Source organism: Penicillium daleae, assembly GCF_028827525.1.
Source record: "Penicillium daleae strain IBT 16125 chromosome Unknown utg000007l_segment0_segment0, whole genome shotgun sequence".
Lineage (NCBI taxonomy): Eukaryota > Fungi > Ascomycota > Eurotiomycetes > Eurotiales > Aspergillaceae > Penicillium > Penicillium daleae.
In genome coordinates, this window is record NW_026623155.1 from 2521479 (window position 1) to 2540317 (window position 18839).

The 18839-nt window shown below is 49.9% G+C and overlaps 5 protein-coding genes across 5 annotated transcripts; 4 read left to right on the top strand and 1 right to left on the bottom strand.

The window, feature by feature from the left end:
- Positions 1 to 937: 937 nt before the first annotated feature.
- Positions 938 to 2640, top strand: N7458_008084 (histidine phosphatase family protein; the record flags this gene model as incomplete). Its single annotated transcript, XM_056911466.1, has 3 exons — positions 938 to 1034; positions 1095 to 1248; positions 1305 to 2640. 3 exons carry the CDS (start codon positions 938 to 940, stop codon positions 2638 to 2640), a joined length of 1587 nt encoding a protein of 528 aa, XP_056764292.1.
- Positions 2641 to 4682: 2042 nt separating this feature from the next.
- On the top strand, positions 4683 to 7011 carry N7458_008085 (putative hydrolase; the record flags this gene model as incomplete). The annotated part of the gene is made up of 8 exons (XM_056911467.1): positions 4683 to 5019; positions 5086 to 5302; positions 5353 to 5537; positions 5591 to 5997; positions 6057 to 6272; positions 6332 to 6472; positions 6524 to 6654; positions 6711 to 7011. 8 exons carry the CDS (start codon positions 4683 to 4685, stop codon positions 7009 to 7011), a joined length of 1935 nt encoding a protein of 644 aa, XP_056764293.1.
- Positions 7012 to 9211: 2200 nt separating this feature from the next.
- Positions 9212 to 10217, top strand: N7458_008086 (protoglobin family protein; the record flags this gene model as incomplete). The annotated part of the gene is made up of 3 exons (XM_056911468.1): positions 9212 to 9332; positions 9406 to 9679; positions 9743 to 10217. 3 exons carry the CDS (start codon positions 9212 to 9214, stop codon positions 10215 to 10217), a joined length of 870 nt encoding a protein of 289 aa, XP_056764294.1.
- Positions 10218 to 10915: 698 nt separating this feature from the next.
- On the top strand, positions 10916 to 12567 carry N7458_008087 (aldehyde dehydrogenase; the record flags this gene model as incomplete). The annotated part of the gene is made up of 4 exons (XM_056911469.1): positions 10916 to 11373; positions 11464 to 11857; positions 11915 to 12357; positions 12423 to 12567. 4 exons carry the CDS (start codon positions 10916 to 10918, stop codon positions 12565 to 12567), a joined length of 1440 nt encoding a protein of 479 aa, XP_056764295.1.
- Positions 12568 to 12939: 372 nt separating this feature from the next.
- N7458_008088 (aspartate aminotransferase) lies at positions 12940 to 14387 on the bottom strand (the record flags this gene model as incomplete). The annotated part of the gene is made up of 2 exons (XM_056911470.1): positions 12940 to 14019; positions 14091 to 14387. The coding sequence occupies 2 exons, from the start codon at positions 14385 to 14387 to the stop codon at positions 12940 to 12942; spliced, it is 1377 nt and encodes a 458-aa protein (XP_056764296.1).
- Between the last annotated feature and the right edge of the window lie 4452 nt (positions 14388 to 18839).

An 18839-nucleotide genomic window follows, 5' to 3' on the forward strand; every position in this document is an offset into this window, starting at 1 on the left:
GGTATGGCCATTCTTAGACTGGTTGCACAATGTTTAGTGCGATTTCAATCCAGAACTTTCTTGGGTTATTTCTATAGCAGCCGATTGCGGCCACCGGCCAGAAAGTTGAACCCCTTTATTGGGTATATATTTGACCGCGCTGACACCGTGCCTCGTACCTAAGGCCTATACATACCCTACGTAGACAGTTTAGGCTGATTTGGAACGACCGTTGCAATCAACGAATAATCTCGCCCCTAGCCCTTTCTTGCTGCTAGTCCTCTTTTCTCTCCTCTTTTCTCTCCTCTTTTCTCCTACCTTTCTCGTCCTTAACTATTAATTATCTTTCTCCATTTATCTCTCGTAGTCGAACTTGGCCAATGTCAGGATCCTGTCGGATTTTCTGCCTTAAGACATGGTGGTTTTGTCGGTGGCCGCAATCAACCGCCGTACACGTTCTATTCGTTCTATGTGCTACATATACGGAGTACATCGGTGCGAAGTCCGCTAGTTTCTTATTCTTCATCAACTGCATAAGTATTTCCGAGTTCTATAAACCCTGGTTGTCTCGCGCTAGTAAGGCGGCACGCTTGTCCTTCGCTTACAGCAACGAGAGCCGCTTATTGGCTGAATGCCACTACAAGTCTCCGCTTGGCGTCGCGATAAGATTGCCTTTTGTCCCACGTGTTGAGCTTAAGGATGGTGATTGCAGCTTGTTTATGGTCTTCATCCCTGGGCCTTCATCATCCGATCATCCGGTAAACACCTTGATGTCGCCCAAACTGCCGACACGTAGGCGACCCAATCGGATCCGACTGAAGGATACGAAGCAATACGACGACAATGATGTATAAGAAGTCCAGGGGCTGCGGCTGGTCATGGAATATTGTGCACAGGCGTATCGATTGAATGCTTAGCAATAATAGCTATGGATAAGCTCACGTCAGTCGTTCTCACTATGGCAATGGCCACTGCCGTTGAAGCAGGTGCTATCAACCAGAGAGCTACCCCCACTCAGCCTGATTGGTTCCAAACTTCGCCCGATCTCTACACTGGTTAGTATCGATTAGAGTCATAATATATACATATACAATGTTCTAACCTGAATTACCTAGGTACTGTCGCGACTGGAACTGCTCCTTTCCTTGCTGAGATTAACCCGGCGCCTTTCGGCGATGCTACCTATGTTCCCAATGCTCCATTGGAGACGTCGGAACCCATTGAGGGTGCTAATGGGCGGAATATCTTTCACCTCATGGGTGATCTGAGGTAGGAAGAATTGTCACCTTGATCATCTGGCTTGATTGCTTACAATTAATTAACAGCCCATATTTCTCGCCGTCCGAGGGTTTTGGAGTGAATGAGTACCCTTTGCCAAAGGGTGCTAACATCACTCAGATGCACATGCTTCAACGCCACGGTGCACGATACCCCTCATCGTCGGAAGGCCTGGACTCTTGGGGCGCCACCATCGCCAATGCCACCGCCAAAGGGACCGTCTTCAAAGGCAAACTTGACTTCTTGAATGACTGGTCATACAAACTGGGCAAGGAGATTCTTGTTCCCCAAGGTCGTCAGGAGTTATTCGACGCTGGTGTCCTGAACTTCTACAACTACGGCTATCTATACGATAACACCACCTCAAAGATCGTTGTTCGCACAACCCTGCAGTCTCGGATGTTGGAGAGCTGTGAGATTTTCTTGGCCGGCTTCTTCGGGTTGAGCTGGAGGGACCATGCCAACATTCTGGCCACCATTGACCCAGCAACAACCGGAGAAATTTCTTGCACCAAAGAGGCGGAGACCATGACGCAGTCAGTTGAAGTTCCAGTCGGTACCTGGATGGCGACTTATCTCAAGGAGCGAACGGCGGAGCTGAAGAAGCTGACGGGCAACTATAACTGGACTGTGACTGACACATCCCACGCGCAGGCTCTCTGCCCTTACGAGACTATCAGTCTCGGCTATAGTGATTTCTGCCAGTTGTTCACCTACGATGATTGGGTGAACTATGCTTATCTCATGGATCTTGAGTTTGCGGGTCTTTCTGGGTTCCATAGCCCTACTGGTCGTGCTCAGGGAATTGCCTGGGTTCAAGAGTTCCTGGCTCGCGTCGAAGGCCATCTGCTGGATGTTCCTGCCAACACCACCGGAGCTAACATGACTCTTGATACGAACCCTGTCACCTTCCCCCTTGACCAGAAGCTGTACTTGGAGTTTACCCATGATGCCAACATTGTCTCCGTCTTGACTGCCTTCGGTCTGACTCAATTTGCCGACGCCCTCCCACTCACTGGCCCCACCAAGAACCAGCAGTTCCACACCAGCCGGATCGTTCCATTCGCGGGACGTCTGAACATTGAGATCATCTCGGCACCGCACAAGGTCTCAACCAAGCGCTCCTCCAAGGCCACCAAGAACGGCGACTACATTGCCGGTACTGCCCCGACCAAGTACGTTCATTTCATTCAGAACCAGCGTACCATTCCGCTACACTCGAGTTTCAACGAGTGTGAGTATCGTGAGGATGGCTGGTGTGAGCTGTCAACCTTCCTGAATGTCCAAAAGCAGAATTTGAAGAATGCTGAGTATCAGTATGCCTGCTTTGGTAACTGGACTATGAAGAGTTGGGGTGCCGTTACGAATGGTGTTCCTGCATAAGGCATGCATATTTCCAATCCAATAAAAGTCTGCCTTCGCTGCACGTCGAAGATCATTCTATAGATATCGCATTCGTTACTAGTATGTACCATTACCCGGGATAGAAAACAAGTTTCTTCGAAATACTTTTGGTCCAATCATTAAACAAGTAAATATTTAGTATACAGAGTCTCCGCTGTCTACATCTCATGATGTGTGAAAGAATAACGAGGATGAAAAGGCTTACAAGTGAAAATGGACCTGTAAGAGGGTATTAAGGCAACGGAAGAGCAAGAATGAGAGTCGCAGCTCTCGTGCCTGCACGAGCCATCCATGGGGCCATCAATATCCCAAATGGCAGTTCATACTCCTTCAATATACAAGGCATGAAGATCCAGCATCTCATCTTTGCATGGTAGGTGCTCTTCACCTTCCTCTTTCCATACATTGCTCTATGAATCAGATCCATTTGCTCCGTGCATCTCCTGATGATATGCTTACATGAGCTCGGTTAATATTCGGCTTGTAGATTTCTTGGCAAGCATCCGCTAGACGCATGCCCTCAACAAGCACATGGACTAGATGTATCACTATCAATTTACCCTTCCCCGCAAATACTGAAATCAAGCACGACATCGTACACCGCTACCCCACGGGCAACATCTGCCGCGGAAATCGTTCAAATCGTGAAGCGACTCAAAACTCCGGCCCAAAAAAGGAATCTGAGCATCCGGACGGCGTGACGCCCCATCCAATGATGTGCAGGCGATCGGCGGGCCAAGGCAATGCCGAAGATGAGGGGAAGCCCCGTGCTTTTTGATATGCTGACTTAGAGCCGCGGGGTAGATATATCTTGTATCACGATGGAACGCTAAAGTACCACGTTAGTACTTAATAGTTGAACTTTGAACACGGATGGCTTGATATTGGGCTTAGTGGCTGCTTGGAACTCCACCGCGACTTTTACCTTGAACTTGAAGGGGGGGGGGCCTGATCCGTGCGGGATGCAAGGGAGTTGACATACATAGGAATGCTTGGGACAGTTGATTTGGTCCCTTTCGAGAGAGAATTCGAAAAATTAACTTCTTGTAGTAGCTTGAACACCATAATAGAGCACTGAAGATGCAGTTGATATCCTGACATAACTCGAATCTAGATAGGGCGGCCACTCGATGGGATAGGCAGATCAATGCAAGTTGTGGTGTTGACAATATTCCAGCGATCGCCGATACTTCTCCACTAGTCTACGACCAAGAAATTGGAGCCTTGTTGCCGCCAAATACCATTCCATTCAGTGCACTAATTGTGTCGGGGAAGGTCGGCTGCATGCCCGAAAAGATGGTCTCCTCCCTCTCCCTGACTCGAAAACCGGTCATCACAGCTAGTCCTGATCGAGTCAGTAACAACACCTCCCAGTCAGTTGATTCTCCACCCCTTCCAATCAACATTCTATCTGCTAAATCCTTATACAGTAGTATATTAAACATAGGAATCCATGAAATCTCCACATCTCACGCATCAAACATTGTGTTCCGACGTGTCTCTGACCGACATGCTGGCTAGCCAGGGATGGTCTGGGCATACGCTCCACTATTAACCGGCCAAGCACCAGCGACGACCTTGTCGGTACTCACGCATGCACAGGTCCACTTAACACGGAGTAAGCGGCATCTAACTACAACGTAACTTTTCCCAGATCGGAATCTCCCATGCATTCTCTGTGCGGGGATGAGTGGCTCCTAGTGGAGCTATGCCTGGTATAGCCTGGGCAGTGCTTGTCCAAAATTGCCGGTCTAGCTGCTCACTCGCAGACCGCAGGGGGTCTAAGGGTCTTTCATCCCGTCCGTCTGTTTTTTGACATGGGATTGGCAGGAATGGTGCAATGGCTCGGCGATTTAGTCGGAGTTCCATTCTGCATTCAAGTCCGAGATTCGTAGTTTATAAACGCGGGGATGTGCTCGGTGAGTAGCATAAACAAATCCATTCTCCAGCCGTCAGTCACTGTAATTTGTGACTTATCATCAAATAAGCGAAGTCTAGCATAGCTCAGCACTGGTCGAATCATGCAGCTACTGCGGAGCATTGTGTTCTCCCTGCTGGCAACCACCAGTTTGGCTGTTCCCAAGGGTGATGGCAATAGACACCAGGCTATCCAGCCTCGTGCTGCAAAGTATGCCCTGAAGGAGCCACCCCTCACAACTCCATGGACGGACAAAGTGGGGACTGATCCCTGGCCTGAGTATCCACGGCCGCAAATGCAGCGGTCCCAATGGCAGAACCTCAACGGAATTTGGCAATATCGAAATGCTTCAAGTCTTGCTGAGGCCCAAAATCCTCCATTTGGGCAGAGCTTAGAACAAGAAGTGCTGATTCCATCTTGCTTGGAAAGCGGCATATCTGGTAAGACACTTTTTTGTCCATTCAATAGCAAACTTGGGATCCCATTACTTACCGATCTCAACACAGGTATTCAAGGAAGCTTCATGCTGTACTCGTGGTTTTCCAATTCTTTCAAAGTTCCTTCAGACTGGCATGGTCAGCAGTTACTGCTCAATTTCGGAGCCGTCGACTATGAAGCCACAGTCTTCGTCAATGGAAAGCAGGCTGGCTTCAACCGTGGAGGTTATTTCCACTTTACTGTGGATGTGACTCAATTCGTGAAGCCAGGCCAACAGAATGAACTGTAAGTTATCCGACGAGGAACCAGAGAGATTCAACGTTGACCTTGCCCAGACTCGTGTTTGTGCACGACCCCACCGACTCGGGAGACTATGTCATCCCCATTGGCAAGCAGACACTACACCCCAGTCATATCTTTTATACGCCATGCAGTGGAATCTGGCAGAGTGTCTGGATCGAAGCCGTACCTGCGAACTATATCACACAGCTGGATGTCGATGCTAACATGCACGGTCAAGGTGTGTTCTTTCCATAGGAAGGAATGATGCACAAAGCTGACCACACTTTCTAGTTAACGTGACGGTGCACACGTCAGCGGCAAATACCACCACCAACGTCCAGGTAATTGTGCATGATAATGGTGATGTAGTTGCGACTCACCGAGGGCCATCCAATCAGCCTTTCCAGTTCACCGTTGACTCGCCAAAATTGTGGTCACCAGATTCTCCCAAGCTGTACAACATCACGGTCAAAATGGGCAAAGACCAAGTCGAGAGCTATACCGGATTCCGGACCATCTCAAAGGGCACTGTCAACGGTGTTGTTCGACCGCTGTTGAACGGTGAATTCATTTTCATGTTTGGAACTCTGGACCAAGGCTTCTGGCCTGATGGCATCTATTTGCCCCCAACGAAGGAGGCGATGGTATATGATCTCAAGATGTTGAAGAACCTTGGGTTTAATACTGTCCGGAAGCACGTAAGTATTCGCTGACGATATATTGTGGATAGTACCATACTGAAATTGTCCGTCTGTAGATCAAAGTTGAGCCCCAACTGTTCTATCAAGCCTGTGACGAACTGGGTCTTCTAGTTATCCAGGATATGCCGTCCTTGCGACCGCTTCAGAGCAGGACTCTCCCGAATTGCACACAGGAGACTATCCTGCCCGATGCTGCTCAGCAGGTCGAATTTGGGCGTCAACTGGAGCTGTTGGTCAACCAGCACAAGAGCTTCCCTAGTATCGCAACCTGGGTATGAAAGCTGAGACCAAATGCAACCCTCGAACACACAGTACTAATTGCTATCCGTAGGTTGTTTATAACGAGGGTTGGGGCCAGATCACAAGCTACTATCCCGAGTTCGAGTTGACAGCGCTGGTCAAGCAATTGGATCCCACTCGATTGGTGGATTCCACGACTGGCTGGTTCGACCATGGGGCCGGCGATTTTAGTGTAAGTCTACCCATTGCCTACTTGGAAGGATATATCGCTGATGGAAACCAGGACAATCACCACTATGCCAACCCTCAATGTGGTAGTCCCTTTTATTCCATCGACTCGAGCCCGTACGATGACACGAGAATCGGTCTTCAGGGTGAATTCGGAGGTCTTGGAAACAACGTCTCTATTGAACAGTGAGTTTTTCAATCGCAATATTTGAATGGAATTCTTTTACTAATAGTTGATTCAGTCTCTGGAATGTCCAAGCTGCCATCGACACCATCGATCAAACTTATGAGCTCGACGAGACCATGGAAATCTGGAACTACCGCAGCCATATCATGCTGGCTGAGTTGGAAGACCAGGTCAAGCGGTTCTCATGCAGTGGGGGTATCTGGACTCAGACGACTGATGTCGAGGGAGAAGTCAATGGTCTGATGACCTATGACCGCCGGTTGGCTCGAGTGGATGAAGTGCAATGGAAGGCCGATATCCAGGCCCTGTATGATGCTGCTGCCGCACATGGCAACGCCACCGTGTCGACCCAATAAGCTGAATGAGGGGAAAGTGTACAGATCGGGTTTATCTGTATGAGAAGGTTTTCTCAAGTATACTAACTCCTCAGTATATTGATTCTATTCATCTAAATATATTTCTTGAATTTCCACATTCCACCCCCCCCCCCCGCCCTGGCAATTTTCATGAAGAATCCGGTCTAGATCATTTCGTAAGTGTGATGGACTGGGACTCATCGCATCCCACTTTTGGAGACGACGTATCCCGGTCCTTGGATAGTTCACATTTCCCCTCGCCAGTGCTGCTCTTCATTCGTGTGATTTTGTGATAAGACCTGCGCCCAAACGCGCCAAAAAGCGGGCAGCTGCAGCTGTCACTTTCTTCATCAAACTCAATTAGATTAGCTTGGCATGTCAATTCGTGGGAGCCAGTGTCCAAAGCGTCGCAGAACGCGGGGCAGACATAACGCCCCCAAGCCCAGAAATCTGCATGGGGACTGTCTAGATCATCCTTCTGCAGTGATCAACACAAAGCGTTGCGGATCGTCTAGCGCGGCTGTTTAGAAGTCGCCCTAGCGTGTCTCAGGTTGAAAGCGGAGCCGTTGGAATAGGGTCCATGGCCTGGGAAATACCAATGGCATTTTGGATCTATCAAGGAAGAAGAGAAGAGAAGATGAGAAAATGGCGGGTTGGCCTTCACTTTGTATACCCCTATTTCCTATCAAATTTTCAATGCCATTTTTTCCCTTTCGTTTCCCTTTCCCCTTTTCATGTCCAACCGGAAGCCTCCCGAGTCATCAGGCCATTCGACCGAGTCCACCCGAAGTCGTAGAATCGACTGCTAGCATCAGGCCACGCGTGCCATCACGCGACACCGATTACTGTCTGGCGCTCGTCCATTGGATGTATTTGGGCGTTCGCCCCAGTAGGGATTCAGGAGCTCTCTAACTGGGGCTGTTCTTTCTCTGGCTCATGGCGGTCGCCTGCATGTCTTTTCTCGGGACCCACAACAACCGAGCGATTCGGAGGTTTTTTTTCTCGTCTTATTATAATTTTAGGTTTGGCATCTTCCCCTTTTCTGTCGGAATTATCTGCTAGGCTGAGCCACAATCCTTTAATTAGAGGGATAACAAGAATGACACAATATTGGCGTTGTCATTGCTTGCACAAACCTCGCATAGATCAATCGTTCCACCCTGTCTACTTCCGTGATATCGGCTGCCTCAATATTCAAGCAGGATGGATACAAGCGTACTCAGCACAAATAGTAAACAAATCCTGCGCGCTGAGCCGTCGGCTCCGAGTCCGAGTGGACCTGATCTCCGTCAGAAACGAAACCGTTGGGGACCGCTGCGGAGTCTGTAGTACCCCTTCACAATGTGTCAACGGTGAAGCTGAATCGGGTTGTATGTAGGAGCCTAGCGTCGACAATGACCAATCCAAATTTGACGCAAGTGATCTATCCATCCTTCGTTTTCGTTCTTTGCTTCCCGTTTCAGGTCCACGTTCAGATTCGAGAATTCTAGAGCCCTTAGCAAACGGGACCAAGGCGCCACGACACGGCATGCTGTGCTGTGATACGAGCAGATCTCTATCTCCGCATTTCCACGTGGTCGCTTTTTTCTCAGTCCTTCTCATCATTATGCTTTTCTCCTTTCCTTGAGTGGGCTGCTCAATGGCACTTCCATGGCCGTCTAATAGTTTGGCGTTCTAGGGTAGAATAAGCGGGCGGGGGAGATTGCAGGGATCAGCCCACTCCTGCTGGGACCTTTGATATCCGCCCGGAGTTATAGTTCCTGACTTTATGTCATGGTCTGATTCGACAGGAATCCTTTGGTAATGCGTTGTATCTCCATTATTCCCAGGCGGGAGAACTATAGTCAGAAATCGGGATATCTCCCCATTCTCGGAAAGAGTTCCACTGCTACTTCTGGTGACTCCCAATTTGGATGTGATGCGCATTGTTCGCTGGTGTTGATCATGCTGGAAGACCGGATCGGACGGGGATTACGATTTCGATCGCACTGGTAACTATAAAATGGACTGTTTGCCCTCGCCATACGGGGTTTCCACCTGATTCCCCAGTTTTTATCCTTTTACTTGACTTGAGCCGTGGCTCTGAGCTCGCTTTTACGACTTCTTTGATTTTTCTAGAAGACTATCGGTCATTCGTGGAAGGCCGGACCACCTCATACGACGCAGCTCACAACAGCATTGCTGTCCACCGTTGATAAAAATGCCCTGCGATTACGGTTTAGGTCCAGGCTTCGAGCCTAAACATATCGACAGGAAGTCACTCTATGTCAACCTCGAAGAGAGAATCAAGTACTTGCATGACTTCCTTGACTTCAACTCTGGTAAGTACCTTACCCCTCCAGTTGACTATAGTTTTCATGTCCACACGGAAGCTAACGCGTGTTGCCGATTTAGCCGACATCGAAGCCCTGCAGGGTGGAGCCAAGTACCTCAAGCAACTTATCCCCGCTGTGGTCAACCTTGTATACAAGAAGCTCCTTCAATATGACATCACCTCGCGGGCGTTTCACACTCGAACAACAGCCGACGAGACTGAGCCCGACCAAGAGTGGTTGGATGAGGATTCACCCAGGATTCAGCGGCGCAAGATGTTCCTTCGCTGGTACCTCACAAGGCTATGCCAGGATCCGACGAGTATTGACTTCTGGCGATATCTTAGCAAAGTCGGGTATGTCAGCTGGTGACTACAGAAAAGATCCCCAAGCACCCGTGCTAACCGGCGAACCCATAGTATGATGCATTGCGGTCAAGAGCGTTTACATCCCCTCAACATTGAATTCGTCCACACCAACGTCTGCATGGGTTTTATCCAGGATATCTTCATCGAAGCACTCCTCTCCCACCCCCATATCTCCCTCCGACGCAAGATCGCGCTCGTTCGAGCCGTCAACAAGATTCTCTGGATCCAAAACGATCTGTTCGCCAAGTGGCGGGTTCGCGATGGCGAGGAGTACGCCGATGAAATGTCCGTGTACAGTTTTGGATCGGGGAAAGAAGGGTATATTGGGGATAAAAAGATCCTGGGCAGCGACTCCAGTAGCTCTGCTGATGATGACACGGCCAGCGTGGTGAGCAGCATTGCGCCGTCGACAGACACTGCACAAACCATTCATACGACATATACTCCTGCCTCCCAACCCTCCGTGTGTCCGTTTGCAGATCTTGCCAAGAGTTCATCTACGGAAACGAAAATCTGGGCCAATTGAATGAGTACAGGACATGGCATATAAAGGCGTGTGGGATCCATGGGGCAGTGATACAAATATTCAAATGGGTTGGGCGTTGGGCGTTGGGCAAGTTAGATGCATCCAGGGGTGTTTTATCAGCAAATGGAAACATTGGGTTTATATGATTTGATCCGTTCTGCCTCGACTGCAGATCAACTGATGCGAGGATCCGGTCTGTCGATCTCACATATATACTATCTTCTATGTCTGTGGCTGGAAATCCGTCAGCACTTACCAAGTACACGTCGGAACTCTCCCGGCAACTTTCCGCTTAGTCAGCTAACCTTGAATTGCGCCGGGCCAATCAGGGCCCAGTTGGGTTTTCGTGGAAGTGAATCTCGGGAGTTGGTCCCCCACTCGGTTCGCAATTCGGGCAATTGACATCCTCAACTCTGGCCAACTGGGGCCCAAGGTTTTATAGCTTCGCGGAGATATCCTCCATCCCACCTTGGACCCGGGGTCACCCCCCGGAGATACAGTCGATGGCCGAGTTAACCATCGGTTGATTGCATCCGCAGCCCCCCTCCCCGGTGCGTCCCCACATCCCCTCTACGCGGTAGGATCAGCTACCCGATGTTTGCTGCGTTAAATGTACCCCTCTCAACCTGCATTTCCTTCCCCGGTCGAACCCCCTGATCGCACACCACGTACCTACATCCCAAACGAGAGAACTCGTCATGGCTCAGAACAACTCCAATGCGGTGATTCCGCTCCTCATCAACAATGAGTCCGTTGTGACCGACGTCAAGTTCGAGGTCCACGCCCCCGCCACGGGCGAGCTGTCGAGCTACTGTGCTGGTGCCTCGGTCGACGATGCGGTTCACGCCATTGAATCCGCAAAGGCAGCCTTCCCCGCTTGGAGCAAGACCAAGGCATATGACCGCCGCGATATTCTGTTCAAGGCTGCTGAGGTCATGATTGCGCGCAAGGAGGAGCTGATCGCGTACCAGCAAGAGGAGACTGGTGCGGGGCGGCCCTTTTCCGAAACAACCTTCGAATTGGGTGTCAGCTTCATCAAGGACTTTGCGGCGCGTATTTCCACGATCGAAGGTGTCGTGCCCAACGTGACCGTGGATGGAGAGGGCGCGATGGTCTATAAGGAGCCGTACGGTGTGATCTTGTCAATTGCGCCCTGGTAAGTGTTGCGTGCCCACTGAAGGCGCTTCCGTGCAAAGATTACATCTTAGGTTTACATCACTAATCATGGACATTTCGTGAATTCTAGGAACGCTCCCTTCATCCTGGGCATGCGCGCAGTCGCTCTGCCCCTCGCTGCCGGTAACACTGTCGTCCTGAAGGGCTCTGAGCTCTCCCCCAAGTGCTTCTGGGCCCTCGGGGATATCTTCCGCCAGGCGGGTCTTCCTGCCGGATGCTTGAACGTGGTGTTCCACCAGACTTCCGATGCCGCGGCTGTTACCACCGCTCTGATTGCCCACCCTGCCGTTCGCAAGGTCAACTTCACCGGTAGCACCAATGTTGGTTCCATTATTGCCTCGACTGCCGGCAAGTACATCAAGCCCGTTCTTTTGGAGCTGGGCGGAAAGGCTTCCGCGATTGTTTTGGACGACGCAGACCTCGATAAGGCGGCCCTGAGCTGTGCGCTTGGATCGTTCCTGCACGTACGTATAAGTCGACATTCTTTTGTTTTAACGTTTGTATTGACATCCCGTCTCTAGTCGGGACAAATTTGCATGTCCACCGAGCGCATCGTCGTGCAACGTGCTATCGCCGACCAATTCCGCCAGAAGCTCGTCGCAAATGCCGAGCAGCTCTTTGGCAAGGATGCTCCGGCTCAGAGCCTCGTCAACGCCGCCGCCGTCACCAAGAACAAGAAGCTCGTTTCGGATGCCGTCTCTCGCGGCGCTAATGTCCTCTTCGGAGATGCCAGTGCCAATGAGTCCGTCAACACATGCATGCGCCCTATCATCGTCGACGGAGTTACCAAGGAGATGGACCTGTATGCGACCGAGTCTTTCGGCCCAACCGTGTCCTTGATTGTGGTTGATACCGAGGATGAAGCCATTGCTGTGGCCAATGACACCGAGTACGGCCTGACCGGGGCCGTATTCACTCAAAATTTGTTCCGCGGTCTTCGTGTCGCCAAGCAGATTGAGTCTGGGTAAGTTACACCGGATACTCCCGGCTTTCATCGAACCATGGCCTCTAACCCGGGCTTTCCTCTAGTGCCGTTCACATTAACTCCCTAACTGTTCACGATGAGCCTGGCCTGCCCCACGGTGGTTGGAAGAGCAGCGGTTTCGGCCGCTTCGGCGGTGCCACTGGTTACGATGAGTTCCTGCAAACCAAGACTGTCACCTGGATGGAATAAGTGAAAACTGCCAGGGGAGGGTGAAGAGGAGCCCCCACTGTGGTAGCATTTGCGAGCTCGGATCATTTTGGGGCCAGGCTGGCTTAGCCTTTGGCTTATTAATGGGGACATCCTGCGACTACTAAATCGAATTAGTCGCATCATGCGAGTGGTGGCCTGATCGATCTTGATAATCGAAATAGGCATAGATACCCCTCAACCCCATTGTAGATAGCGTGAAACAGTCACGAAGTGATGGTTTCCTTCGGGCTATGAATTTCTTCCTTTTTCAATTTACATTTTGAGAAACAGTACAATGATACTTATGATATCACTGGGGCTTTTGCACAATCCAACAGACGTACAACATACCCGGAGCTACCTCGTCATGAATCACATTGTTGTCCTCACAACCTCCCTAATAGCCCTCGCCACATAATCGACATTACCCTCATTCAATCCACAGATACTCACTCGGCCCGAGAGCAATAGGTAAATATGGAACTCATTCCGTAGACGCTGCACATGTTCGCGTGTTAGCCCGGTATAGCTAAACATCCCAATCTGGCTCTCAATGTGCGACCAGTTACCAGGTGCCCCAAGCTCTTCCAGTCTCTGTCGGAGCGCACGTCTCATCACCATGATCCTAGCACTCATCGTGTTCAAATCTGCTTGCCACTGGTCCCTAAGACGGGGACTGCCAAGCACAGTCTGAACAATACTAGCCCCGAAACGCGGCGGGTTCGAGTACTCCGATCTCGCGATGGACATCAATTCGGATTGCGCACCTTGAGGCGACAAGTGACGCGGGACAACCAGATGCAAAGCTCCGACCCGCTCGCCGTACAGACCGAAATTCTTGGAGAAGGACTGGGCGATGCAAAGGCCAGGGTGCGTTGAGTCCGATTCAGCGGTTAGAATCAGTTGCTCGACGAAGTATCGAACAGCCCATGCGTCGCCGTCAACATCTCCAGTCGCGAAACCCTGGTATGCACTGTCGAAGACGACGAATAGATTCTTTCGTTTGATGACGCGGGCTACTTCTGCCCATTGCGATTTGAATAGGTCCACGCCCGTTGGATTGTGTGCACAGGCTTGGAGAATGACTACGTCGTTGGGCTGTGCTTTTTGCTCTAGGGCTGCAAGCATCCCTTCCAGTTTGACGGTGCGAGTTTCCGACGAATAATATGGATATTCTTCATGGGGGACGCCAGCCATAGTCCAGATAGATTGGTGATTTACCCATGTAGGAGACGGAATGAAGACGCGTTGTGGACGAAGATGCTTCGCCAGGAAGAGCGCTGCCATGTGGTTTGCGCCGGTACCTGATACAGTCTGGATACTTGCGATATGCTCTTTGATTGTTTCGGATGTTTCCCCGAATATGAGAGACTGGGCGAGTTTGATGAATTCGGGTGAGCCGGCTATGCCTAGGTACTCGTGATTCGAGTTCTTTTCAAGACAAGCTTTAGCCTGGATGGCAGATCAGTATCCCTCTGTCTCTAATTAAACTCATATTTGGGGGGAAAGTGGGTATATGATACCTCGTTTACACTTGGTAGTATCCAAGGTAATCCATTCTCATCACGGTATGCACCTGCAATCAAGGACACTTTGCTTGGGTGGGGGTCCGCGTCGAACTCAGCCATCAAGCCGAATGCGAGATCTGCCGGAGCAACTGGGAGATCAAGGTACTGTTTCGTCATGTTTGTGTTGGGTAGAATGAGATGACTCTTTTCAGCAGGGGCTAGATGGTAGTAGTTTCGACTTTGAATTTTGCGGGAGAGGACGAATTGACGGTGAAGCTTCGGTACGAGACAGCGCGCTTTGGTTGTGAACATTGAAGGTCCAAGAAGACTTTATGACCCGACTTGGAAATTATTATTCATTGATATTTATGGATGGCGTTCCTGTTATAGTTCCTGGAAAGATGCTACTACCCGATCATCTGGTCGGTGACCCGAAATCTTGCCGAGTGACAACCCATCTTCATCTTTGCAGGGCCTCTCAGCTGCATTCACCCGGATGGTATTCTGGCTACTCAAATACAAGTTATTACTGGTGGCTTAGGTGCACATTATGAGAAAATCACTCACGGGTTAGGCCATGTCTATGTGAATGGCTAAATGTTCCCTTCTCCTACCAGGCCAATTCTGCGAGGGAACACAACAATCCAATAACTTCTCGAAGAATAAGATAAGAACATCTGAGCTCAATCCAACAACCACTTTGAGAGTGAGAGATTGAAGAGGGTGCAAGAAGATTCTTTGGCTTTGCGAGCATGATTCTACTGCTCGACTCGAGGAATCTATACTAATGTCAGAATCATAACATCCTCTAACGGCCAACCTAGATACCCGGGTATAATTGTTAAAGGTTCAACGAATCAATGACCAAGCCATTTTTTCAATCGTGGTCTCTACCTGTTAACTGCTTACCATGACTGTCAAATTTATATCAACTAAACGATATACGAGGCTTCTCCTACACTGCCACTATCAGGTCTAACTCAGGTCTCACATACACCAGCCGAAATAAATGATGCTTCTAACATCCAAATAAACCTATGTACCATTTGAATTTGTTCTCGCCATTGATTCATCGCTACTTCGTAGCTGGGGAGCGTCCTCCAGTCACTGAGCCTTCGTATTTCATGAGTGTCCTTATTATTTGAGATATTATCACGCAGAACACTGTATCCAGCTGAAACCCCCACACATCCAATAACGTATAGCTCATTGGGTTCTTGAAAGCCATCTTATACATGGGAAGGGAGAGAGAAACCCCTCGAGTGTGTCGATGGTTGGTTCCACTTCGGCGAAGCACCATGTTGCCGATTCTCAGCACCTCGACAACTCAACAAGGTCCACATCTCTAATTCGGAGGTTTGGAAGGTGAATGAATCATGGCTCAAGTAGATTGGCTGTGCCAATCGAGATATCTTACTGTGAGGAATTTTCATCAAGGAGTAGAGAGGGACAAGCAGGATCGGTGCAAGAAGAAGATTTATACCCGTCCATCAAAGATTCTCAAGTCCAATGTCTACGGATATTCAAGATCATAGCCTCAAGGCTATCGACGTCAAACCCATAGATTATGGAGACCGTGATGACCTTTCGAGCACCGAAATCAAAAGAAAGCACAGGAATCACTAGCCTCGACGAATTCGACCAGAGCTTTGATTGCCTCGAAGCACAGGAGCGGCTGAAAATTCTATTTCCACACCGTAGATCAATCGGTACCATTTGTAGAGACCGTGGAGGCTGTTGGTGAGATGGATCAAGAGGGTAAATTTGTTCGTCTATCGGCAATTATACGTTGGAAGTTGCGAATGTTATGGTGTTGTGCGCAGAGCCAGGAAGGAGTGCGTCCAACTATTTACCAGGTCATGTACAGCGCCGCCAGCAAGCTATTCGTCATTTCTACATTCTAGAAAGCACAATCTACATCAGACATGATCTAGCAGACGAGAAAGAGATGAGCGCGCAACGTCAACGCAGATCATTCCCTGCTGTCGCCGCTATTTCCTAGAGGTCGTTGTCTACAACACGCTCGCTAGCAGCCTATTATCAGGCAAAATACATGCTCAGCACGGCACTCCCTGGCGAATGACGCTCCAACGACAAAAACACCAATGGCATCCTCAACCATCACCGTCCTTTATCGATAGCGATACCTAAACTCGACATATCAAGACAGCCGCTGACAACTTGAAAAGCAACAATCTGACGCTCCCAAATCCCAGATCCCGGTTGCTCCACCACCAGGACGGCGGAGAATAACATCTTACCAGGCGTCAGGGGAATCTGGCCAAAGTGTAGGTGGACCCATTGCTATTGCTGGTGAATGTGGTTGAGGCGCTGGACTGGGCTTGTGGGCGTTAAGGCGCGATCTGGCGAGTTTCTGGCATCTAGGCCTGGGGTGTTTTGTATGTTACGTAGCCTTGTTCTGGACGGATGTGAGAGAGCTAGTACTGCACATAAGCAATAACTAATACATCCTCCATGCTTACTGTACATTGTCGTAGGGGATAAGTTACGTCGTTAAGGAGAGAGAAGGGCCCGGCAGGTTGGGGCCTGGCAAGTCTCATTTCCACCAGACACTGAAAATAGCATGGAGGCTGGCCACGAGTGAGCGAGACCATCTGCCAAGGCTCGAGCAACATACTGTCAGCCGCTTGAGGCGTTGTCTTACAAGGTCCCAGCGGTTGGGAGGCCAGCTGACGATCGGACCTGTTCCATACAGTACTCATGAATCCTCGCCAAGAATGACGGAACAAGGCAAGTGTAAGACGGGACTGGGAATCTGAAATGGAGATAGGCGAAAAGTGATGAGGGTATTGTCTTTGCCCCGTTGGTACAGTATCGTACCGAGGCTCGGATCACGGCGCCTAGAGAAAAGGGTCCTTGAGATGGGGCCGTTCGGAGGAATTATGATGTATGCATGCATACTGGACTATTTTCCATAGACAACGCATGGTTACCTCGAAGAAAAAACCAGGTGCATCCGTGGAGGTAAAATTTTTGAACCGCCCTCGTTCCTGCAGGTCCAATCGTAACTTGGACAACTAGATTGCGATTTAGCACTGGCCATGTTGTGTTAGCGGTATCCGGGCCGAGCTGGCCAAGCGACCGTGCCTGTTCATGCTCAACTCAAGTGGCAATCGTATCCCACGAGTGGGAACTGGACAGGTGATTGCTAAGATACGACAAAGTTCACAAGAACAGTGTGCTGGAGAAAGTCAAGCTTGATTGCTATTTTGAGCGCTGGGAGCCACGGACCGGACTTCAATAGTGTCGGTGCCAGGTCGAAAAAATCGGGGAGTTAGCAACTCAGCATGCGGCGAGTTGGGCAGCCCGCCCAGGACGAAAGTGATTGCGGCGAAATGCGAGAGAGGGGCAGCGAGGCACAAGGTGATCCAACTGATCCAATGAAGATAACGGAGACGAGCAGTCTAACTTCGGCCGTATCCCCAAGCTAGTTTAGCGTGCGTCTCCACCGGCGCTGGTTCTTTCAGGAACAGGAAATTCGCAGTCAGGGCGAATGCCCGTGCGCGGCACTGAGACAAGTGAAATTTCCCATTCGATCAAGGCCATCAGCCACTCTGACTTGATCTGTGCGAGTGTACCGTACGCTGTACGCCGTACAGGCTTTTTGATCGTTGGTGGGATTCATCGTTAGGCGATGAGGAGTGGCCCGAACCCAAGCACGCAACCACCGCGTGGTCCCGGGTAGAGTTGTCGGGAGGTCCTCGCTGATGTAAACTCTGCCCCTGATCACCGGTTGATCTCTCCCGGTGGTGTTGGATGCGCCGATGAACTGGAGGGAGCGGGTGTGGAGGTGGTGTCCACGATCGTCACGATATGATGTTGGTACAACAGACCACAGAGAGTCGTGAACATCCAGAAGGAAGTCGAGGGAAGCGATACAGTAATGTTTCCAGGGTCTGGCCAGGATGACTCTAAAGACTGGGCGTCATCACTGGTCCTGGCATGGGTAGGGGGAGAATTGACACGAGGCGGTGGCGTCCACTCAGCCTTCGCCGTTGAGTTGGCCCGGAAATTGATTCGGCTTTTTTTTTTTTTTTTTTGGGACATTGCGAATCGTGTCTTAGCTTTTTTTTTTTTTTTTTCTTTTTGTTATTTTTCTACAGAGGAGTCGGACACTTGCTTCTGGAAGATTTGGATGGAGTATGACTGTATGACTGCAATTTTAGGATCACCCTGCCATCCTCTACAGGTAGTTCAGGGTCGTCATTCTAAAAGGGATCCATCGCATCCCTGCGAGTCAAACGGTTTGACCGGATATTCTCCGGAGGGACCACCATGTCCCACTTGGATCTCGGTTTTTTTTTTTTTGTTCTTTTTGGTTTTTGTTTTTGTTGTTAGTCTCTATTTATCTATCGCTTTTGTCTTGACTCTGGGTAGATCCTTGATGAAAATGGGAGTTGCGCCGATCACAAACGATCTATAACCGTGATTCTCATCATGATCATCATAATAATAGCTGAGACCATCATTCCTGGCCCCTGATGGAGTACGATTATTTTTAAACTTCTCCCCCCATTCCACCCTCCTGCTCCAGTATGATGGACGGAGATACTCTTCCAGTCATTTCCCACTGGCCCCATACAGACTAGCCAGGCTCGGCACTGGCATTTAATCTTACAACCAGCATTCTCAAGCAAATCAGGGCCCAGCATCTCTGGCCCTGCGAAATGAGCCTGGCATTAGCGTGGTATTATCCCGTAATTATCACGGTAATCATTTACTGTAATCTCGAGTACCCTTTGG